Source organism: Notolabrus celidotus, chromosome 4, assembly GCF_009762535.1.
Source record: "Notolabrus celidotus isolate fNotCel1 chromosome 4, fNotCel1.pri, whole genome shotgun sequence".
In the NCBI taxonomy this organism is placed as follows: Eukaryota; Metazoa; Chordata; class Actinopteri; order Labriformes; family Labridae; genus Notolabrus; species Notolabrus celidotus.
Genome location: NC_048275.1, coordinates 16024181 through 16049593, shown reverse-complemented (window position 1 = coordinate 16049593; position 25413 = coordinate 16024181). Strand labels below are relative to the sequence as shown.

The window sequence follows — 25413 nt, the reverse complement described above, 5'->3', positions numbered from 1 at the left end:
TCTGAAGATATAGACCTGTTTCTTTGTCCACAGCGACATGAAACTTTTAATACTATGAAAGGAAGACATCATTTGTAAATATGTGAAGGTGGCTTATCATACCACAGTGACTTGTGCTGTATTCTTTGTTGTGCTACTGCAGTTATGATTTGTGCTCTACTGCCCTCTTGTGGTTGATTCCTGCAACTTTTCTGGTGCTAAACTTCCCCTCTTTCTTGTTGACAAGTTAGTATCAGCTACTTACCATCAAGTTTCTCTTTCTGTTACCCCAAAAGTACCTTAAAATATGTTGACATCTATATTCCTCACTGTAACAAATCACATGCTTTACATTATGTATATTTTTGTCCCTGCTGTAAATGAAAGCCATCTGTAAATATTCAATACAAAGACTTAACACAAAGACCGCACTTCTCTCTCAACATTTGCATAGATTAAGGCACATTACTTCAGAATTCTGCACCACATGTTAGTATCTTTAGCACATTTGAGTATTAGTTTGTGGATTCCTAAGGGTTAATTATGTGCCATGTGTGCTGAGTCTATAGTCCATGAAGCAGACAGCCCAGGTTTGATTCTGACCTTTCATATCATTCCCCATCTCTGTTTCTCTGTTTCCAATCATAGCCTATTGATAAAAAAAATAAGACCCAAAAAGGAAACTTAAAAAAAAAAAAAGATTAATTTACGTTATGTGGGTTGAGAAAGCTTGAATTAAATCTAATAAGAGAAGTATAAATTACCGTGTTTTCAGGAAGAAACAAACCGTAGAAAAAGAATAGATGTAAAAACCTTTAAATCATGATGCTATGATCAGAGTATATTTAAACCAGCGTTTTTTGTTGTGGTTTTTTAATATTTCAGCTCTCGTATGGCTTTTTAATACATAGAAGCATTTCATTCAAACACAAATCCAGTAGATTTTATTATCATCTTCACTTAATCAGCATCACACATCTTTTTAAAAGCAAATAAATATCACAAAAAACAAACACTTCCTCAGATTTGTTTCCACATATAATTTACATCTGCATAAGAGTTCTCCCCCATAAATAACTTCATAAAAGTAGGCCTTCCTGTCGTAGCCTCTTGCTCTGGTGCTTAATTTACGTCCATCTTGTCCATGATCATGTTCCATCAGGTGGCGCTCCATAGGAAGGCCTTGTTCTCTAGCACACTGGCCAGTTTTTGGTTAAAAGGATTATGAAATTCCCTGAGGAGGACTTTTGTGGCTGGAAGCATCGGGCCCAGGTTTCTGTCTGCTGCTCGCCGGGTGTTAGACATGGGCCGCTTGGTCAGTGCTCCTTCCACCTGCTCCGACAGAGGACCTGAAGGATGGGAGGATGATATCAGCATCAGTACAGACATGAGAGAACCAGAAAATACACAACCAAGAGAATGTTTTCATGTACGTACCGACACTCAGAAAATCAAAAACTTTCTTGATGGTTCCCTTAAGGTTTGCTGCGTAGTCCTCCAGTCGAAGAACAAGAATCTGCTCCCTTTGGAAAACAGTCAGCCAATCCAGTAAGAAGATGATATACATCCCCAAATTTAGCCTAACCTGTGGAGGAAAATTATAATCAACCTCAGAGCACTGTCAACAAGGATCAAAACTGTACTTTGAATAAAAAAAGTACCAATTGTGTGCTTTACTTATACATGAGTTGACAGTACAGATCCTGACAAGCTGAACTAGTTGAGTTTAGAGTTTATAATGAACTAGAGCACCAGAAGTATTAACTCTGTTAAGTCTACGTGTTATGAAGCGTCCATATTTGCATTTGAAACACTCAAAGAAAACACTGAGTTCACACTTTCTTTGAGTGTTGGGATGAAAGAGGTGTTAACATTTAAAATCAGAGAACATATGTCATTGAATATGTTCCACTTGTGGAGCAGGCCGATGTAACTAATGCTCAGGAAAGTTGTAATCCGGGTGCAGTGACATTCAAAGTCCTCAAGAGGGCACCAAAGTTAAACATCACTAACTGAAACTGAGCTTCTGAACGGTCATTCACAAGCAGAGTAGCACAAAGTGAACCATATTTTTAAATATCTCATTAAATCAAAAGTCATGTAAATGAGTGATGTTGGTTTGATTTGGACGGTAGTTTCTGGTTGCTGCTTTTCCTGTGGTTATTTTCACAGTATAACAATGCTGTTATCTACATGTTGTGATAAGACCAACAGAGTTCAAGACTGTTCTGCCAGGAAAGCTGCCTGAAAGTATTTTTATTCTGAAGGGTCTGAAGGAACTCTGAGTACTGGTCAGTGACTTTTTAAATGCACCTCAGAAAAGTGATACCCATTATTATAATAAGTAGTTTGTTTGGACAAGAGGCATTCCATAAGTGCTGATACATGATTCAAACGCTGTAATGTGGAAACACATAAAGTGATACGTGTGCAGGAAAATGTTTGGTTCGCCTGGAAATCTGTCCAGTCAAGCTGCTAAACAAGTTGTGTTGGTATAGCTGCTCGACTGATTGAACAAACAAAAGATCTATACAACATCTGTTTTTAATTGATACTTAGTAGTTGCTGCTTGTTGAACTGTTAAAGGTGACATATCATGCAAAATGGACTTTTTAATGGTTCTCTACCTGAAATATGTGTCCCTGGCATGTCTACAAACCCCCCGAGAATGAAAAAAATCTATTCTGCCCCTGTTCTGATTTCTCCACCTTTCTGTAAATGTGTGTGAAACGAGCCGTTTCAGACTTCCGTGTTTTTGTTAGGTAACAACAATATCCGGTCTGTCACGGAGTCAGAGCTCGGAGCTTGTTCAGCCCATAGACTGTATAAAATAATACTGAATCCCCCCTCCGTTTTTCATTACCTGCACAAATGTGTGGTAACAAGGAGCTAAGGAGGGAGGCATGCTAGTTGTCTTAATAAACACAAAGGTTGGTTTTACTCCCCACGTCTGCAGATTTGAAGATCTAGTGGATGATTTTTATTTATCATGGATAAGTGCTAGCGCTAGTTAGCATAGCTACATAGCTACATGTCGTAGCTGTAGCTGTGTACCAAGACACACGTCGACATACTGATAAATACAACAACAAGAAACACTAAATCTGTGACCAATCCTTCAGAAAGGTCCTGCTACAGGCGCCTCTCCGTCAGGGTCAAATTCTGGATCAGATTCAGAGGGTTGAAGTAACGCTATCTGTGAGCAGCCGTGTATATTCAGCCAACATGTAAACATTAGATCAACGTGCTGGACAGCCGAGGCACATCCACTTCCTGAGGGGGCGTGGTCAGAGAGAAAACAGAGTGTTCTGAGGAGGACTGAAGAAGAGGGTTTTTCAGGCAGACCAAAATCTGATTTCAAAGTGTTTTTTTGAGCATAAACTTTTAAGACATGTTTTGGGGACCTCTTAGACCAATATATATATATTGATGAAAAAAGCGTGATATGTCACCTTTAAATAAAAGCAATGTCACTCGAGGTTAGGTTTTTGTACCTAATATCGGCACTGTGTGATTATCTTCAGCACTGTAAGACTTGACAACAGCCATGATGATAGTTTGCACAATAGCACCGCCTGTTAACCCTCCTGTTATGTTGCGGGTCAAATTGACCCTTTTAAAAGTCTATTTTAGGCAATATATGTCTTCCAAACAAGCTAAATGCAGAATAAAAAACTGGGCAGCATGTGACATAAGAGGTGTCGTGTTAATATATCAACATCACTTCATAAAGAAAAAAACAACCAAAATGTAAAATAAAATAAACAAAAATATATGTCATGTAAAACTATTCATATTTAGGGCTTTTAGTGTACATTAACGAAAGTTTTAACATGAATTTTAATGAAAAACAAGTGAGTTATCCTCATTGAACCATGATCTGTGAGAATTAAAGAACACCAATAGACTAAATCTTGATTTAAATGGTTAGTAATGGAGTTAAAAATTAGGTTTAAAGAAAATCTAATTTGGATCTTTTGGGGTTCTGACACTTTTGGATAATTGAATATGCACCGGGTCAAATTGACCTAGGAACATATTGCTGTTCCAGAGAAACAAACATAACAGGAGGGTTAAATAATGTTGTTTAAAGCACCCCTGGAGAACAGATATACATATAAAGAGAAGTTAGGACTTTTCTTTTATGTGTAATTATTATTTTTAAAGACTTTTTTTTTTACAATTTAATTCAGGCAATTGAAATTGAAAACATAATATCAGCTAACCGGCATGGTATTGGAGAGACTGGTGTTGTAGACACAGGATCGAAGTGACCTCTCAGACAGGCAGGTGTGAAACAGCTGGACAGAGTCCATGACCTTCTGATGGAAGTCCTCTGCTGACTTGTTGGCAATCTTAAAATACAGGTAGTCAGAGTAGAGCCTGGAAACAGAAACACTGTAAGTCAGTTGGGACTTAAAGAAAGAGAATTCTACTGAACATGAAACCAATTTTATGATTTACAAAAGCCTGTTAGGAGTATACATACTGAATGTTTTTAACTACCTACAACTCCATCTGTAAATATACTGACAGTAGATATGTTGAGGAGTTTCTCTACGGCAGTGGTTCTTAGCCTTTTAGCCCTTCATTCATTTCAACCAATTACAAGCTAACTGTATGAAATGTTGTGTTGTTAAAATGTCATTTTGTTTTGTCATTAAATTATGTTAAAATCATCTAATCATTACTTTCAATACTTTCAATAATTAGTACAATCCCTGTCTTACTGTTGACTCAGTAAGCTGGTCATTTCAAATGTTTATCCACGAGGCTGCTAGTTATGTTTCTGTGTTTACAACAGCCATGTGCGTCTCCTACGTCATCAGCACTAGCCGGTCTGTGCATTTTTGCCCGGTGGAGCGTGATGGAGGATAACTACGAGGCTCTGCAGTTTAGGTGCGTGTCACGCTTCTTTTGCTAACAACTCCGCCAGAAACTTGCAACATTTGCAGCGCTAATGTTTTGATGGATCGGCTAGTATCGGTGTCGGCAGATACCAAAGCCCAGGTATCGATATCTGTATTGGGACCTAAAAAGTATAGCACCAAATCACAACAAACGTAAAGCAGTTTTCACTTTTAGCCAGAGTTTTGTGTTTTCTAACCAGATAGCCAAGCCACAAGCTTTACTCTGACATGATTCCAATGTGTGTCAAATAGTAGTTTATTTTTAAGCTTTAACAATCTTTCATATACCCTATAGCAACTGCAGAATTGCCCCCTTGTATCACTGAATCACTTGCTCTTCCGTACCTCTCTGCTGGATCTCTGAGCATGATTATTATTTTAGCACCGGGCTGGACCGTGTGGATGAAGTCCTGGGCCAGAAATGGGGGCTCTACCTCCTCCCTCTCTCTGTGAAGATAGCTCCAGGCCTGGTTGTCCCACATGGTTGATGCACTGGCTTCACCTGTCAAGATATTCACAATCTCAGCAACACCTTGGGTAACACTTTTAATGACATGAGTCCAGTAGACAGACAGGAACAATGTAATTAAGTTGTAAAGTTGAGCCAAGTTTTGGATTTAGAGTAACATAGCACAATTTAAATAATTCTAGTTACATTGTTTTACCTCAGGAGCCAAAGCAAAGTTAGCTTATCTTATCACGAAAGTCCTACGAAACCAAAATAACGTCAGGCTGTTGAACACAAAGATTCTGCTTCGCCACGCAAATGTGATTTCTTTGATTCATAGTTTATTACTGGATTTTCTGTCACTTTATTCAAGGACTAGAAGAGCAAATTTTGGGTTCAACCTTTACAACAGATGCACAGACAGCACAGAAAAGGCAGATGTGATGGCACCGCAAGGCCTTTGAAGCTCTGTTTTTACTTTGTAATGGCAGTGTAGTGCTCCCGAGGTCAGAGCCACTTGACTGACTGAATAACAATAAAGGAAAAAGAGACAAAAGTGAGCAGGAATTTGAATCATGGTCAAGATACATTTGTTCGGCTTTTCATGGAATCCCGGAAAAACACAAATTTATAGACCAAAGGGTGAAAGATTCTTCCACCTGATGCACAGTGAACGCCAACAATACCACATTTACCCAGATCATACAAACACTTTGACATGTGCTCACCTGTTATGAGCTGGAGTGCTCGGTGGTCTCCAGATGAATTTCCACTGATTACTTCTTGGATTTTTTGGGCTGCCAAGTCAAACAGATCCAGGTAATCTTCCACAGGGAAACTTTCCTGGAAGCCATCTTTGAAACGGATATAACCTACACCCAGAGGAACACCAAAATACTACTTATTATTAAGCCTTGTCAAAGATTCAACACCATGAAATTCATTTACTGGACTGAATAAGCCTCGAATCAGGTTTAACAATTTTGCACCAAAGGCTTTTGCAGAGAACAGAATCAAAGGAGCAGACAACACATTGAATAACATCGTCGCACAACATATTTTTCTTTTGTCCAATGTTGCATGTGCTGTTAATCAAGGAACTTCCTGCAAGCAGCACAAAGTGAAAAACATATTTTCCTTGATGAGAATTAATGAAGCATTTTATTAGGAAACAGCTCTTTTACTTTCTCATTTGTTGTGACTTTGATCATGAATTCTGTTTTGAATTTAAAATTATAACTCAAACTGTGTGTTCTTAAAAGACCATCAGGAAACATTCTTACAGAACAAAACATTAACCAGCAGCAAAAGAAATATGAAAGTAGCATTTCAAGACATTTCACTGTCTGGAGATACCACATACCAAAAACACGATTAACTGTTTAAAGTAAATGGTAGGAACTCTCTGTTCGTGTTGATTTTGTTGCCCACTGTGGACAAAGTGGTACCTCTAATCTCTTAGCTGATCTTGTCCTGAATATGTCAAAGTCATAACAGTTAAACAAATCACTCACTGTGCATATTTGCTGTTGGAAATGTTAAAAAAAAATAGGCCTTTTCTTCAGCATGCCGTAAATTTCGACACCTACCCCCTCGCTGGTGTTGCAGGCATTACAAATTACAATATAGAAAAAGTCAGTTTTGTTGACGATGGTCTAGTTTGCTTTTGTAACTCATAAAGAGGCATCATTGTTCATGACTATCCGTTTTTTGTAACCAGCGAAAAACTACTAACAGGAGCTTTAATTCTTTATATGCTGTTCAAAGTCAGTAGATGGGTCAGAGAATTGGGGTTATCCGATAAGGACTCTAGACTTATTCTATTTAGACTTGAGAAGAAAACTGAAATCATTGTTTTTGGTGAATCTGATCTGCTTGATAGTGTAGACCAGGGGTCTCCAAACTTTTTTCAAAGAGGGCCACATTTGATGTTGTCAGAATACCTCAGGGCCAGTGGCTCCTACTGAGACTTAGGAATCATAAAGGTTATATATGAAATCTCTATTTAAAAACTATTATTTACAATGATTTGTCAATAAATCAGTTACTAGGTAGTCCTCAGTTCTCCACAAGCCACATAAACATTAGAAAATATCTTCTGGAGGAAAATGTTTTTCATTAGGGTCGGGCAATGTGGGAAAAATATTGTCTCATTATTTTTCTATGGAAGAATCACGATCTGGATTTCACCACACTTCTTTTTCATGTTGTTTTAAGCCTTTTCTGATCAGCAGACAACATTTAATAACAAAATAATTCTTTACCTGGGTTCTGAACATTTTTTATGCACAAATTTTGCCTTTTCTGCACAATTTCATAATTTTGATCTTGTTTTGTGTCCTCTTTTGTGTCTTCTGAACTTTAGTGTTCATTAAGAACATTTTCACATCATGATAAAAACATTAATTTGAAAACGTGTCAACTTTAAGAGTTCTTGTGTTTCTTCTTTATTGCCGTCTTGCAGAATTCCCAGTGCTTTGGATTTATACAAGTAGTCCATATGAAGCTTTTTGAGACATTTCTGGATTGACTTTAGTTTTGTTTGTGCGCTTGAAAGAAACTGCAAATGTACAGATGATTCAGAATGTGATTAATTTCTGTGCTATAAATAATAGAATTTAAGATGGAAGCTTGGGGCCATAAATAAATGGACCATGGGCCATGATTGGCGCCCAGGCCGTACTTTGGACATGCCTGGTGTAGACAGTGTGTTTGGCAATTTGGTGTCTTACTGTCGTCCTTCTGTTAGGAACCTTGGGGTCATCTTTGACAGTAAACTCAGATTTGATAAACACATTAGCTCCGTTGTTAAGACGAGCTTCTTCCAGCTTAGACCTCTTGGCAAGGTAAATGCCTATCTTCCTTCTCATGAGTTTGAGAAGGTTATCCATATGTTTATGGCTGGCTGGACTATTGTAATTCTTTGTATGTTGGTATTGATCAGTCGTCTCTTCGTCACCTACAGCAGGTACAAAATGCGACGTGATCACATAATGCCTGTACTGGCTACTCTTCACTGGCTTCCTGTCAGTTTCAGGATCCAGTTTAAGACTTTGTTGTTGGTTTTTAAAAGCTTACATCCTTATCTGTCTGAGTCTTTGCACCTACATGCTCCGGCCAGAGCACTCAGGTCAATGCACCAGGTGGTTTTAGATGTTCCGAGAACGAGGCTAAAAACTTAAGGTGACCGAGACTTTGTTGTGGCTGCTCCCACACTGTGGGACAGTCTGCCTCTGAATATAAGGCATGCTCAGACACTTGAGAATTTTAAATCTCTACTTAAAACGCACCTCTTCGCACTGGCTTGTAATACCTATTGAGCGAGACATCCTACATTTTATTTTTGTTTTTATTTATTGTGGCCTTTTCTTGTGTTATCTATTGTGTTTTTAATATCAGTTATTTTTGAATTACTATTTGTTTTTATTGATTGTGTTTTTTAAGTTTGTACAGCACTTTGGCCAACTGCGGTTGCTTTTTAAATGTGCTATATAAACAAAGTTGACTTGACTTTACTTGACTAGACTTATTTGCCAAATACAGAAGACTTTTTTGCAATTAATTAGATTTTGTTGGCCTTTACCTTTAGTCATAGGACAGCAAACTTGTCGAGCTTGCTGCTACACTACCCAATACACCAAATAGACTTCTGATAAAAATATTTCTGGTTTTGTTCCATCAACACTCTATGACCTCCCCCCAAAAGTTTAATCCTCAAATGGAAGGGAGAAACCCTTAGAAAAAACATCCATCTCCAGTTGACTTACCAAAGCGTTTCCTGGTCCACCAGTGTGGCTCCTTCATGGTGTTAAACTTCACCTCTGGATGCAGCAGCAGCCTGTGGAACAAGTCGGTCGTGCCGCACTTTGGTTGGCCGATGATGTAGAAGAACGGCAGACAGCGTAGACGAAACCGTTTACCGTCTCTGTGGTGTAAGTGCTGGTGGAAGCTGGTGCTTAAGTGGTCACAGGCGGTCTTGAAGCTCTTTGAACGCAGAGTGAAGAGGTTTCTCCCATATGGATCAGTGCTGAGTTCACCAGAGAACTCTTCATACCAACAAGGGCTCTTGATGCCGGGCAGGAAATGACGAGGAATAACTGAGAACAACTGCAGAGAGGAACGAAGAGGTCATGAGGCAATACAGAGAGTGGACACCATGACAGGCACACTTCATAATACAGTGAAGGCCTGGTACACTGTGATATGGAGGATATTAAATTCCTTTCTGTAGTGGATTTGTGCTGGTTTTTCCTCTCACAATGTACACTGTGAGTGTATCTGTATCTTGAAAGCAGTCTGGTAGAAAATGTGAGTTCCTACTTTTACAGAAAATAGCAGCAATTTTCACCTCGAATCCATGTAATTTACATGATAGATCTATTTTCATTCATTCATTCATTCATTCATTCATTCATTCATTCATATCATGTGGATCCTCATTAGCTGCTACCAGGGTAGCAACTACTCTTCCTAGTGTCGAGTCTTGCAAACATAAAATTACAATCTGCCATGATCCATAATCTGATGGGTATATGGCCTCTTCAGTTGTATCCATCTGTCAGCCTTACAGAATTTACAGCCAACGCTTTTTTTATGTGTGTGTCGCCATTGCTTATAACTCAACAAGAAACTTGAGAAGCGAAATGGGGCTAAGAGACAAAGTCTATGAGCGGATTGTTAGGCGCACTTGTATTCAGATATCTGTAAATAAAAGCTGTAATAGTCACCACATAGCAGCCAATAGGATCATTATACACACATTATGGTGGATAGCTTCAGCCCCCTTTACTCTTAGCACAGACTTCTTTCCAGCCATAGGCGTTTATAGCTGATTTTTGGGTGCTGAAGCACCTCTAAATTGAATCCCAGCCCCCCTAAAATTTGAAAGATTTTAAATTTTTTTTTACTGTATACCTTTTTAACAAGCTAGAAAAGTTTCAGAACCATACAGTACTTGGTTGAAACGTAATATTATAACAACAAAAATACAACAGCTCCACCGCGTTTTACATGCAGTGCATTGTATTTCAAATGAAAGTCCAAAAAATAACTCCAATGTCAATTTTTTGTATTTTTGGCACTCACTATAGGGGGCTGGTTTACTCCAGAAACAAACATACTGTTTATGTATATGTTGAGGAGCTGCTGTATCAAAATGAGATGTCTTTCCCCAGAAATTAGGGTTACCATATGATTCTTTTATGATTCCAATCAATTTATCTTTTGCTGTGGCTCAGCATTTAAATAACCTTTATCAGATTTGATGGTTTAGTCACAGACTTTCCCAAAAAGTGTTATACTTTTCTTTCACAAATGTGGGAATGAAATTGCATTAAAATTTACAAAACAGTGAAATTTATCTCAGCGCCCCTAAACATCCGATCCAAGAATCACCCGTTTCCAGCCAAAGCATGTTGACATGCCAGTGGACTAAGTTATGTGGACTACAAACACACCAGAAATATCCCAAAACCCCAAGTCATGCCAATTACCCTCAAATTCAGTGAGTACAGAATCTGTAAATAGAGATTAGAGTGAATGTGACATGCTGTGAAAACACTGGCATGTACCACTAATGTATATTTACCTCACTGACTCACTCGTGTTGCCACCTCAGTGATTATGATTTACAGTATAACTGTCAGAGTTGCTGATATCTATACATTAACACTACAAAATGACATTGGGTAAGGTAAAGATGACAGTAACTAGCAAACACAGGAGTATATTTAGAACGTTTGCACAAAGTAACAGCAGTCAATAGGTCTTTAGTAACACTTAGCGAGATATGTAAGCTGATATTAACTGAACAGCACACAGACAGTGTTGAATCATCATCCTGTCAGCCTCAACAAACACCAGTCATTATGAGCTTCAGCAAACAGGCATTTACTGCAGAGATGATTTGGAGGTGTTTGTTATTTGTCGGCCTCCTACAAGCCAGTTATGTCATCAGAGAGAAAGCAGTAACACTGGTCACTTATTTACAATGTTCAGAGCAGACTGAATCATCATTTGCGAGCATATTTTTGTCATAGTTGGAATGAAAACACTCTATAATTGCAGCCTTTTATTCAGTCGGTCTATCAATGTACAGGAGAAATGAGTCATTCTGTTTTTATCATAGACTTACGTGGGAGTCTGTTTCAGTGACATCCTTTTCACCCGGCACCTTCCTGGGTGTGTACTCAAGTTTTGAGCGGATGATTTTCACCAGTTGTTTGAGGTCCATTAAAGTGTTTTTAGAGGAGGCGTCAGCTGCTGATGTGCAGGTCGGAACAAACACAGGTCTGAGCTGATCTGAAGAGGGGGTCAGAAAAAGTTCTTTCTTGTCCCACGTCAGGATGTATGAAGCCATGATGAGGAACATCAGCGTCAGGCCCATCAGGAAGCTCACCACTTTGACTTTGGAGATGCTCCGCAGGTTAGGCAGTGAAAACAGAGGAGATAACTTTAAATCCAGATTTTCAGTGCCTGAAATGTGCCTGAATTCAAAAAAAGTCCTGACAGGCCCTGTCCCATAGTTCTGACCCATGGGGAAGGTGTGGATGTAACTGTAGTCGGTTTGGGTGTTGTTCCCATATTTGCACTCTGTTCGTGACATACTGACATAGAGGCACAGTATGCATGTAGAAAAAGGAGCCCGGAATTTATTTTGTCAGAGCTTCACACACAAGGTTGTGAGTCCTGACGAGTCCATTCATCATAGCTTTTAATCTGCAGGTCATCATTTGTCTTCAGCGTGTTCCCCAGTCTTCAGCAGGGCCTCCTGTGAATAAGAAACAGGTGTTAAAACATGCTACATGTTATTTCTTTACACCAAAAAAGAAACTTTTCCCTTCTCTTTGAAGTATTTCAGTCAACTCCCATAATTCCAAGAAAGGTGGTATGAATGCTTTTAATATCAGGGTATTTTAAGGAAGCTTTATTTTCCATCTGGGGCTTCACTATGTGAATTTCAAGCTTTACCCCCTCCAGTAGCACATCTAACCTGTAGAATGTTTGAGGTCGGCTGCAGAGTGTGTGGTCTGCTTGATGGAGATCCCTGGCTGTATGATGAGGGCCTTAAAGCACACACAAGGACAAGCTCTACCAAGAGACTCTCAAGGTCAGAATAATAGTTCCTCTGTAATTCAAAACTAAAAAAAAACACCATTATACCCTGTTAGGGGAACAGCCCGCTGAGAGCTCTGTTTTTTTAACCTGGAAATATGATTTTCAAGATCAAGGTTTTTTCACTGAGACAACGAGTTAAGTATTGATACAGGTGGACACTCAGCGTGGCAGGAGCAGGCATTTGTTTTCCTTTCCTGCCATATGAATAATAAGAAAATCATTATTATTTCAGGTCCAGCGCTCAAAAATTTCAGATTTGTACTTAAAACACATTCTGTGACACTTTCTCAGCATTTCTTTTTGCATTGCAGAGTGTCTGATTTAAATGTCCCACTGGAGCAGGAAATGAAATCCTGGACTAGTCTTAGGGAACAACATGAAGCACTCGCTTATTTTACAGTGTTTGTTCTGACTACGCATCAGGTGCCTGTTAAAGAGCAGCATTGACTGATGATGATGTGACTGGACATGCTCACACTTAAAATATTGAAGGTGTAAACGCAAAGTATAATGGCATCATTATCCCCCTGCAGCTCAGATATCTTAGGCTGCATTACTGGTTTTTCTACCATGACAGTGATCAAACCAATTCTTCAAAAGAAAGACAAACCCAGATTGCAAAGGTCACACATTCACCCACAGAAGTGATTGGCAGGTCGCCATCATAACTCGAAGGGAAGCCTATCTTTGAGCCTAATGTAACTGGGAGCAAGTTCTTATATTATTGGACAGCGCTGTGAACTAGATTCAAGCGGGAGGAGGTTTTCAGAGAATATTGGATATGTGGAGGAAGTAGCTCTGGGATGGAGGGGACACAACTTAAATCTACATATGTTCTGAGACCCCAAAAGTACTTTTCAATGACACAAAATGTCACTGTATGAGTGAAGGCGTTAGTAATATGATGTAAAGCTGCATTTTGTGCCTAATGCTCTGTTTACAAGCAAAGTAACACTGAGATTTTAGACATCAAGCTTAGTTTTTACATAATAAGGATTTAATTGACTGAATCAAGTCTTCTGCTGCACTTGAGGGAGCTTTACAAATTCTTAAAATAGATCTCTGATGATATCACAGAAGTAGTAACACACAGGGTAATCTCAAACTAGCTTCACAAACTACAATGTTTATCAGAAAGTGTGCGCAACAGATGCCATGGAGTCTGGAATATATCTCCATCTTAGGAAAGTGAGTCCAATAAAAACCAGGGATGCACTGATCCTACTTTTTAGGTCCCGATACCGATATCGAAACCTGGGCTTTGGTATCTGCCGATATGATACTAGCCAATCCGATCCTGGTTTTGATTTAACAATCTCTATTCCTTAATGTGAGGATAGAATCATGTTTTGGCAACTTCAGGCTTTTCTGACTTGAAGGTGAACTGTACCTGGGTTCCAAGTGCTAAACCAGAGGCTGGAATCCCTTAATTTCAAGGATCCTGAACAATTAAATCCAATAACCTGTCTGTTTTTTCACACTTTGAATCCATTAATAGAAGGTTTCTTGCTTCTTTGCAGTACGCTACAGCTCATGTAAACTTCTTCCTTTGGGCTTCTATTATATTTTTCAGCACGACTGCCATCCGTCGAACATTACCACTGCACATGTTGCAAGTTTCTGGCCGAGTTGTTAGCAAAAGAAGCACCTTTTGCCTAAAGTAAAGCGCTGAAAATGTTCATATAGAGCGGCTAATAGCCTAGCTTCTGTTTTGAATCTCCAGCTGGTTTTGTAACAAAGTGGCCGAGCTAACTGGGATCCCCTGTGGGTAATACATTAACTGTTGCCAAGAACCTTGTACAACCCCACTTAAAAAAAGTTTAAAAAACCAACAATTAAAAATGATTGAGTAACCATAGAATGCTCATCTAACCCACACAGTGCCCGTGCGTCAGTCTCCCTTTGCGTCTTGCATCTGCTGTTTCTTTTGCAGCCTACACCTAATCTCTGTTAAAATGTTGTGACAGGTGTGTCAATTTTGAGTTAGTTAAACAAAGTTTCCATCTGTACATGCCTACTGAATGTGTGCACGCTAAGTCCACAAGTGAGCTCTCACTCTCATTTCATCAAGGAGACAGCTCTGAGCCCTTACCAGACTCTCAAAGAATGCACTGCTGGATGCTATTATTGGGCAAATAACTTTTTTCTTATCTAGTGGTGTTATTGGCCTCAATTAATAGATTATCAGTAGACAGTGTTTGGCTCTTTAAAATGCTGATGACTCATCTTGTTAAATTCTACTCTAGCAGAATTTGATGGTAATTTTTTGACTCTGTAAATAATCCTTGCCTCACCTCTGAAAGTCTTAAATGTTCATGTTTTTATGTTCTTTAACACTTTGTAATTATGTGTAAGTCTAAAGCCTTTTCAAGCTGTGTTTGGAAAAGCCTATCAATGACTGCCATACTGTTATCCAGTCTTATTTTATTCATGCCTCTGCCTATCTTTATTCCTACAAATCTCAGTAATTGCGATCCCCTCTGATCTCTGTAACTAGCGGTTTATTCCCCCCATTAAAGATTTATATTTCGTTCCTGCAAAATTCAAATGTGAGAGAAAAGAGATTTGAAAATGTGACGGAGGATAAAGAGGACAGTGGGAGTCAAGGGTAAAGCATAAAGTGGAGAAGTAAAACAGCAAGGAGGAGAAAAACACAGTGTGAGAAAGACCACAGAAGACAGCCTTTAGACCCCTTTGGTTTAAAAATCGATCTGCGGCAGGAAGCAAACAGCAGGTGGGATCGACTGCGGTGAAAAGACATCCTCAAAATCCTGCTGACTCAAACTAAAAAGCAGCTTCAATCTTTGAATTAGATCCCTTTGTTCTCCTAAGAGTCCAAAAGAGTCTGATCCGGCATGAAAGCCCGAATGGGAAATTCCTTATGTAGCTGGAGGAAAGTGCTGGGTTGTTTACACTGTGGATGTGTTTATCTGAAATCTTGCAGACTTAAGTTTGCTTTTTTTCTGAACTGACAGGCCCTGATGTAATTTTTACCCCAGAGCTTGTACAGTACAGTGAATACAAGCTATATATAAATCTATAATATTCACAGCTAAAGCATGTAATCCTCTATGCGGCTATGCAGCAGAGGAAAGAGATGCTGCTATGATGGTGGCATCCCTTTCTTGTCCATTGCAGGCCACTTTAATGGCTACATCATTTCATTCTGTGTCGTCACACTCTGTATCCACCAAAATAAAGGGCAATGTTAAAAGCTTGATCTGATGATGTCACTGGATGAATAACCGGGGCATCAATTAATTGATTAAGAGTAAATCTGAGGGGAAACTAACGTGTGCAAAATGTCATGCTTACCTTTGCAATAGTTCATGAAATACGCAACTAAAAACAACAAGTGACAGTCTTTTCTGGCTCTCAGTAGAAAGGTCAGTAGAAAGTGGGGTTATTAATATTAATACAGATGATGAGTGTCTTCGTCATCCAGCTGTGTAGATACTTCTGGAATGATATTACCATCAGTGTCTCTAACAGGGCTTATAAATTCAAAAAGTATTCTCATGTGCACACATTTGTTTTTCTTCTCTACAATGATTTCAAAACCAGCCAATAGTCCGGCCTAATGACGGTGATGTTGTCCAGACTGCTGTCCTGTCCGTCACACGCTTGGCACCAAATCAACACTGATCAATATCTGCTAGCTGGATTTTTGATGAATTGGTCCCCAGACAATTAGTCCTGATCTGTTTGCTAAGCCTCTGACCTTTCCATTACTGTGCCACTATCAGGCCAATATTCCCTGTTTGTTCAGATATGCTGAAATTAAATGGCAGACAGCCATGGAATTTCGAGAGCACAGCTATGCTCCCACAGGAAAAAAAAACTTTTTTCCATTTCCTACACTGAGTACTCGTCTTTCCTCATGTGCAGGTCAAAATATCAACTTGAAATAAATTGCTGCTGTGAAATTTGCAGAATCTTACTCCAGACTGATTGAGTAAAACTATTGATTTAATTCCATCCGTGAGATCAAGCAGGAGGTACAGTTTTTTCTTTTTTTTCTATGATTACAAACCAAGGTCTTTTCTCTGAATAACCAGGATTGTCAAACCTCACTCGTCTCCCATTCATATATTTGAGCTATTACTTCTTATTTTTTCAGCATAACCAAAAACTCCAAATGAACTTATACTCAATCTCTCTGGTATTCCTCCTCTGACTTAACCCTTGACATCATGCTAACTGAAAAAAGTACAAGCAGGCGTAAGATGTTATTAAAGTTTAGAGAGTGCAGCCAAAGTATTCTATTAATATAAATCCTATTCTTTACACTTCAGAGGGGAAAGTGCATTTCAGATATTCATGATTAGGACTTATAGTTACTTACTGGGCTTCATCCATTCACATTTATGTAAGAAAATATAAATGACTGAACCAATGGATGAATCAAATAGTCATGGGCATCAAGATGGTCCAGCAAGTGAGGGATTACATAAGACATGATTGTAGTGGCTATCGGTTGTCTTCTTTTACTTCTGAATGTTTCTACACTTACTTATTTGTATAACCATCTTTGAGTGACGACATGACACTGTTTTACGCGTAGAGTCGGCTCGGTGACCTCCTGCACACGGTAAAACAACGTGACGCTCCGCTGCACTCATTTATTGAGAACAACAGAAAACGTATTAAACAAAACACTTCACTTCCTGTCTCCTAGTCACATGACTACCGGAGCCGCGTAGGACAGCAAACTTACAGGTACAAAAAAACAGGAAATGAACCAGCGAATATAACAATATTCCTACCAAAACTAAACAACATGTTTCTCTCTCTGTATTCAAACAAGATATATTATTCAAATAATATAAACAAACTTACATTATTATGTGCTTGGGCTCATGCTCAGGCTTGTTAAACTAAGCTAGTATGAGCGAGCTAACACACTCAAAATGACACTGATAGAATTCTGATATTTAAATAAAGATCTATCTATCTATCTATCTATCTATCTATCTATCTATCTATCTATCTATCTATCTATCTATCTATCTATCTATCTATCTATCTATCTATCTATCTATCTATCTATCTATCTTTTTCAACATGTGAATAATTAATCTATGCTAACATTTGGTGTTAAGTGCAAAGCACATATTTTGGAACTTTTGAAAGAGAGTCTTCTGCAATGCTATCATTTCCAAGAGGTAGTTTAGTTTAGGGGAAAATTGAGGCTTATGCTAACATGAGCATTCTAACAGGCATAAAAAGAAAAGGCTAAAATGCTTTTATAATTTAATAATAGAAATAGTATCATTTTTTCTGTCTTAGCTTTGTCCCTTAGCATGCTAACAGTTGCTAATGAACATAAAACACAATCGTCAGCTCAGGATGATAGGAATGTCTTAAATTTGGTGCAGGTTTTCCACCTAATTGAAAGTAGTCAAAATGATTACACTTTGTCCTCTATAGACTTTCAAATTTCACAGCATATCAACCAGTACTCCAGTACTGTCAAGATACTCCAATGTATAAAGATGTAGACTCGGTGGCAGTCCCTGAGGTAAAGTCACTGGATTGCTAAAGTCAGATTCTCTGCAAACAATATGCAACAATATGTTCAGCTGTGATAATCATATCAGTAGCTTGTGGCTGTTGCATTGACAAACCAAGCGGCTCATTATTTTTAATTGGAACCAGCTGTACGGATTCAACAGCTGTGTGTCAAATTTGGAATCAGACTGTTTAAGTACATATCAAAAATGACTGCTACCAAACTTCTTGCTCGTGTCCTGAACTACCTGAACTACCTGATTCAACCAGAAGACCCAGTGAGAATATTTAAAAACTGGATTGCGTTTGCTCTAACATTTCAGTTTTCACATTAGCATGTATTCAGCAGCTTGATTTCCTCTTTGAAATTCTCTTTAGGGTGTTAAAGACATGATCCTTAAACACAGTCCTCCCTGTCCTACACCCTCTGATTTATGCCTTTCCACTTATTATTTGTGAGATATGATGCCAATCTGCCATGACTCAATCCGTGCTGCAGATACCAGGATATCAACTAAACAGCAAGTGAAAATCTGCCTCCCTGCGGAGGTCTTTCAGAGACAAAATGATGCATGCTGTATGTAAAGCTCTGATTACTGTCAAAACGATAAAATATTACCATGAAATAGCTTTCCAGTTATGAAGAACACCTTGAAATAAGTTAAAGAGATGAGGCAATCAGTTCTGAGAGCTAGTGCTTAGTGCACACATTTGATCTCGCCTCTCCTGCAACATGTTTAATCATGTCTCATGTTTAGAACTGTGTGAACACATCCTGACCTTGTGCAGTACACTTAGTGACTGGGACTTGGCTTAATCCCAGTGCTGAGAAATGGGAGGCACAAGAAAAACCAACACCACAAAAGGAAATAGGCCGGCCTCCCTGTTGACAGGAGAGTCATACAAAGACGGATGGGATGGCAAACTGTAGAAATAATAACACTTTCTCTACTTGGAGACGAAGAAATCAAAAGTCAAAGCAATTTGAAGGACAGAAAACAACAAATGCTCCCTGCTGAGAGGTTACCAAGATGTTTTTTTCTCATTATTCTGGCCCTTTCCACGGTCACATTACAAACAAACCTTGACAAGGAAATCTAACCGCTTCCTGAGAACAGAAATATCTCAGGAAGTGGACTTCATCCCTCTCTTCATTATAAATTAGTCCTCCCTTTCCTTTCCACTTTCCGCTAAGAGAATGAGATGAGCTGATTTGCTGTCACTGAAGAACGATGTTTGCCTTCACAGGAATCTGACTCTTTAATCTGTTAAACAGCAGGCCGCTGGAGAAATAGTACAGTCTAAACAAAACAGACGCGCTTTGGGAAAAGCACGGTAAATGTTAAACCTCTAGTTTAACAGTGTGTGACTCCATCAGCCAGGTCACAGAGGTCCACCTTGACATCTGGAGTGCAGATGTGGTCCTCAGCTAAACCAAGTGCTTGTCCATGCATGTAAGTGTATACATTTGCATGCATATGTTTTTCTAATAGCAGCAGGTTGTTAACTTTAGCAGCACTTTAAAACCAATGTGACATTAATAACAAGCAGAGAACATCTGAAACGTCTGTCCTTCTGTTTATAGAGTGTAAGGAAGAAGGAATAGGAGGTCCTGAAGACAAGAGGTAGATCGGAGGTCAGCCCAGGTTGGCAGTGCAGCTTGTGGATTGTTTAATTTGATAAAACTTGAGTTTTATTTTCAGAGCCATGGTCTTTGTTTTTGTAATGTTCCTAATTAAAATGATCGATGAGATCTGGAATATGGGAAAAAACTCAAACAGGAAAAGAAACAGGTGTGCTAAATGTCGGAAAGATCTTTAAACAACAGTTTTGCAATCTCACTTAAAGAATGTTTTCATTTAGTTTGTGAAGGAGTGAACCAGAACTGTTTGTGAAGTTCCCTCATTGCACAAGAATAACAGAAAAACAGAGAGTCAGAACTGAGTCATGACACCAGTCTGTAAACTGTACAGCTACAGTAAATGAACCACACAGAACAGCACTACATCCATGTCATTAAAAGACACTCACATGGCAGAACATTTTCTTAAGCTTCTGCCTTTGTTGACCAAAAGTTTGTACAACACTACACATTAAAGCTCCTCTGAGGATTCTGTTTGGAAAAAGCAGTACCTCTACTCTCTTTGCTCATATCCTGTTCTGTACATATCTTCTGCTTCTTTGTAGCATTTCTGACAGAGATATCTCATCTTTTAACAGTACAGCATATCACCTACTGTCAACCTCTGCTGTAGAAAATGCGGTAACTCACTTGTCCGTCACTTACATAATGGCAACAGGTAAAAACATTAAAATAACTATATAGAAACAATAAAACTTGTTGCTGATGGGCTTGTTTGCTTTTGTTGTTATTTCGGCCATCAGTATACATTTTAGTCTTTTAACTGGCTACAAACTCCTAACAGGAGCTTTAATTGAATCACATTTTTTCTAAACGACGTGTATGGGTATTCCAGACTTTGTCCTATGTTAAGAACCTTGAACGAATTCTGATAAAGCAAGGATCCTCTTCCAATTTTGTGACTTTTGTTTTTTAGATGAGGTGGTAGGGATGGGCAATGTAGCTCTTTCAATAAAAATGAGACTTTCTTGCTCTGTATGGTTGTAAGAAATAGGAATGTGCACATTTAGTCAACTATTTGAATAAACGTTGTCACACTAGCTAGTCAGCTATTAGTCAGATGAAAAAGTTATTGATATCTTTTTATTATCGTTGGCCCAAAATGCTGGTCATATGTTGTGTCTAAGCTGTAGCACTGCCACCTGCCACTAGCTGGGGCTGTAACTCTGGTTAATAAACTCCACTTTCCAAATGTAATGAAGAACAAATGACAGATGGCACCACGTAGCTCTTGGCAGTATTATGTAAATGGAGATAAAGTTGTTCGTAGGCTGTGTCTGGTTACATTGGCATATAACTACTCAACTGGAGTAATTCAAACAAGCACCGGTATGTGGGTGTAAATCTGGAGGGAGGACCGAAGGTTGGTGGGGCTAGCTCTGCTAATGTTAGCCACACTTGGTAAATCAATTTGACATTGTTTACCCAGAGACTGTGATCCAGTATTTGGCAATGTTAAATAATTGTGCTCAATTTTGACTGTTTTCTGAGTGTACCTTTGAACTAGTCAGTTAGTCAGAATTTAGTTTCCAGTTTAAGCAATCCCTGGTATGAAATGTGTGACATAGTGGTTGGCTTGGAAGCTAGTTCTCACGCACAGTTCATTTGACCTGTAGATACACATGACAAAAAGACTTTGACTTGATTTTAGAGCATTCACTTGCCATTTAAAGGTAACACAAGTTCATGCAAAGTTATTTGAAGACTGATGTGATATCTGATTCAGAATATTTAGCATCAGTGCAAACCATCTTGGCTGTTTGTCAAAATGCATCAATAACGTTTCTCTTGAAGTCATTTTGTTGAACCTGCCTCTTGTATGATTAATTGTTGTAATTGCCCCAACATGAATCACTTTGGAAAGAAATAAATCTAAGTGTGAGGAAGAGCAGACACATCTGTCAGAGAAAATACATGAGCTTTTTCAGACTACAAGGTTCAAGTCCCTAAACTGATAAATCACAGTGAAACCAGCAAGTTACAGCCAAAGAGCGTCTGCCTTATCAAGCTCTTCAACATTTATTTACCTTAATGATTAACTAATGTTCAGAAAGTGGCTTCTCCTCCTACCTGACACTTGTATCTTCTTTAACTGGAACCAGATGAGCATTTGGCTGCCAATTAAACTACCATATAACGCTTGAAGACAGATCCTGTCAGAACTGTTCAACTGCTGCGGCTTTTGATTTTGTGTGTGACGACCTAGTATAGTAAATCCTATTTGCACACACAAAACATTGCCACACGACATGTAGCAGCTTGATCGTGCTTGTTATAGCTCTTAAGAGCCAAAAGCTTCTCACACACTCAATATGCATTTAAAGGTGTGGTTGTACTAAGCTTATACTTTTGGGGAAATAGATCACTCAAGATTTTAAATCTTTGTGATGATCTTTAAATATTAAGCGGCAAGAACAAGATAAATTAACCTTCTGAACCACTTGTGACTTGTATACTTTGATCAGACTACAATGCCTGTGTTCATTAGGGAAAAATATTTGTCTTGGCTGTAAACCAAAACTGTATATGATTCAAGGCTACAGCATATATGTAGCTGAGTGAAGACATTGATTTGCGGCATTACATGAACTTCTGTTTATTTTACCTATGCTGAGGTTAAAACTTGAGTGTGTGATTCTAAAGTTGCATCTTTGTTTAAGATAAAGTGAAATCGAATTCATTTGACAATATGAGTCATTTAGCCTTTATGCTGCAGTCTATTCCAACATATTAAGTACTATATGCCATTTTACATTAAGCATGTAGGAGTAAATCAACCTAACTTAGTAACTCACATGGTTCAGAAAAGTTTCTGTTGTTGTGATATAAGCAAATTCAACTAAAATATTTTCTTTAAGGAGAGAGCTTTGTGGAACAACTGAAGAGAGGGAGGGTGTTGAAACAGGGAGTCATCAGAAACGAAAGAAAAATTCCAGTGAACAACATCATTTATATGGGAAACTATTCAGCAGCAGCATAGATCGAGCAGAACGACAACAGATCAAAGTTTGACTACACTGAATCATCCTTTCAGTACAGAATTCATGTTTGAAATAATGTAGCTCCAATCGTGCATAACTGGGAATTGTTGTCATCTTAAGATTAAAGCCACCAGGCTTGAAATAGAAGTAGGAGCTGTTGCCAGAGCACTTAAGGATCATGAAATCCGCCCACATTCCTAATATACTCTGTTACAGAATCCTTTTCTTTCCATTTGTGTTGGACCCCCAGAGTCCAGTCTAAACAATCTGATATGGTACAACTCTCTCACTTTTCCTCTCCCCTCTCATACTTTCAGCATTACCTAAGACTTCAGCAGTCTTTGGCCAAAAGAAGCATGGCTCTGACATCTTAGTGGCTACACACATTTCTTCCACAACTTAGAGGGGAGGGCAGCAGCCTAAAACCTCCCTGTGCAGTTGACCAGACATACTGCAGGGCTTGATGCAGCAGCAAGTGAGGTTTGGTTTGGGTGTGTGCAGAGTTACAAGGCGTGGAGAGGTGCTTTAACCTAATTTGTCCTCCTCTCACACTCGACTCCCACTGTTTCTTACCAATTATTAATAAAATTCAACCTCAGTGATTTAGCACTGCACTGTCCACTGAAGCGGATTTGTCCAAAGGTCATCTGCCTACCTGTCAGGAACCTCCGCTCTGCACGATGAGCAGAGCAGCAGTCCGTTTAATACATCAGGATTGAGAAAGAAGGACCAAAATGTCAAACAGAAACAGCTGGGGGACATCTTCTAACACGGAAATCTCCCATTACTATTTTCACTTCCAGATACAAATTAATAACTTGACTTGAGTATTGGCCAATACAGAGTATGCCTATAAAGGGAAGAAATCAGTGTGAGAAAAACAAAATGTAGTAATAGAAAAATTAGTGTAGTATCTTTGCTCTACTATCGCTGTATAAATGTGAGTTTTTTAAGCCGTCCCCAATAATGACAGCTTTTCTTCATGCTGTTACTGTGTAAGCTAGTTTTTTTGCAGAATAAATAATAAGTCAGTATTTGTTGCTAATAATTGATGGTATCAATTAGCTGCATTAAGTGGTGTACTTGCCAATACTCAGTACACCTTTATGTTGTATTTAAAGCATTTTTGATCCTGGTAGTGGAAAACTATCAGTAGATCTCGCACTGCTCTTCAAATCAAATTCAACAATAAGCTGGAGTCACATTTAGATATGTTTGTGAGAGAAACCATTAGAGCATAATGGAAGAAATGAGTAAAGGGGAATCTAACAAATAGCTTCATGTAGACAGAGAATGCTCCAGATTAGATGTTACAGTAAACAGAGAGTGAGCAGTGTTAGAGCATGTGTACAAATGTTTACAGCAGTTTATCTTTGCCTCATAACACAGCACTGTTTGTGGTACTGACTCTGATACACTGAGAGTCTTTTACCCCCCAGAGACACGACACTGAGATATTCTGCAGCTGTTCAGTGAAGAGAAAATACAACCAGGAGGATGTTAGTCTTAAGAATGATAAAGCCTTGAAGAGACTTTTGAGCTCATCTGGGGCATTCATTTTGACTTTATACTGTAATGTTTCTACTTTGTTATTGTCTTTCCTGGTTTTAACTTTAACTGAGTATCTAACTGGATGTTACAAACCTATACTACTCCATAGTATTAGAGATTACTGAGATTTGGAATTGAAAAAAACTGACGAGAAAAACATTATTAAAATGGAACATAATCTCTCAGTACACAAACAATCTGATAATATATCTTATCCCGAAAATTAAAATAATAATCTTGTTTAACTAAAATACTCACGCAGGAGTTGAGTCGGTTTAATCCACGCGCTTCTCATGTAGCCGTTTACGAGCCATGACCACCAATCAAGGCGCTGAATGCAACGAGCCGACAGGTGTCTGCGTGGATTATGGAGTGAAATAAACGCCTGTGTATCCTCAACATCAGCGCTGTTCATGTTGACACACGCCGCCTTGGTTTTGTTGCGGAAATGAGCGACTTTCCAGAGTCTCCATCTGACTGAGCTCCTCCGCGCGCAACTCGGAGAGAAGAGGAGCATTCTTGGGAAGGGGAGGGGAGGTGCGCGCGTGGAGCAGCGCAGGAAACACCAGCAGCAGAACCAATCAAATCTGCATCACAGCACGCAAACGCTTTTATTGATTAAATTTCACATGATCCTATGATAAATGAAATACAATTTTAAAAGCAAATGAAAATCGATGGATACTGGTTCCTGCTGCAAGCTTTTTCATTTCTAATGTATGAAGGTGATCACCTCTAACTTTATTAAAAGAAATAGAAGGTGCACAAATGCTCAGAAACGCTTAGAATTGAATACTCCAAACAGCATAAATCAGTGGATTTAATCTGCGACAAAGGCATTATTGTTCCACATTACTTCACTAATGAATTGGTAATAAAAACCCTCACAAGCCAAAATAATTGTTGAACATACTGTATGTTTATAGGCTGTATAAACCCCAACAGTCACATCATCACAAAGAGTGGCTTTAAACCAAGCAGCAAACTCTGGTCTAATATGAGTCCAATGCGAAAGTGCTAAAAAATGCAGTTCATTGAGGATCCGCTTGAGAATGGCTCGTGAAGTGCTGGAAACCACATACACATCAATTCAAAAAAGATGATCTTTACAGCAGAAATAAACATGTTTAAAGCCTGGTACAAAAGACAAGTGTAGTCTGGATAACTCATTTCTCGATCGGCACACACTGTACGGGGGTGAATTTTTTCTAATGCGGCAATTTCGAAGATATTGAGATTAGGAGTCTTCCAATGAGAGACATAGCTGACTTGATT

The 25413-nt window shown here is 38.8% G+C and overlaps 1 protein-coding gene across 1 annotated transcript; it reads right to left on the bottom strand.

Moving 5' to 3' along the window:
• Positions 1–900: 900 nt before the first annotated feature.
• Positions 901–24671, bottom strand: LOC117812089 (carbohydrate sulfotransferase 15-like). Its single transcript, XM_034682690.1, has 8 exons — positions 24397–24671; positions 11471–12106; positions 9105–9444; positions 6066–6209; positions 5235–5391; positions 4206–4362; positions 1417–1564; positions 901–1328 (listed from the first exon to the last, which is right to left on the bottom strand). The coding sequence occupies exons 2-8, from the start codon at positions 11939–11941 to the stop codon at positions 1138–1140; spliced, it is 1608 nt and encodes a 535-aa protein (XP_034538581.1). The 5' UTR covers positions 11942–12106; positions 24397–24671; the 3' UTR covers positions 901–1137.
• Between the last annotated feature and the right edge of the window lie 742 nt (positions 24672–25413).

What these genes read in the sequence shown, in the direction of transcription:
- LOC117812089 (XM_034682690.1), bottom strand. Translation starts at nt 11,941, where the DNA reads ATGTCACGAACAGAGTGCAAATATGGGAACAACACCCAAACCGACTAC. An exon ending in AGCACTCCAGCTCATAACAG is followed by an intron (nt 5,392 to 6,065) that starts GTGAGCACATGT and finishes ATATCTTGACAG; the next exon opens with GTGAAGCCAGTGCATCAACC. An exon ending in CTCAGAGATCCAGCAGAGAG is followed by an intron (nt 4,363 to 5,234) that starts GTACGGAAGAGC and finishes TTCTGTTTCCAG; the next exon opens with GCTCTACTCTGACTACCTGT.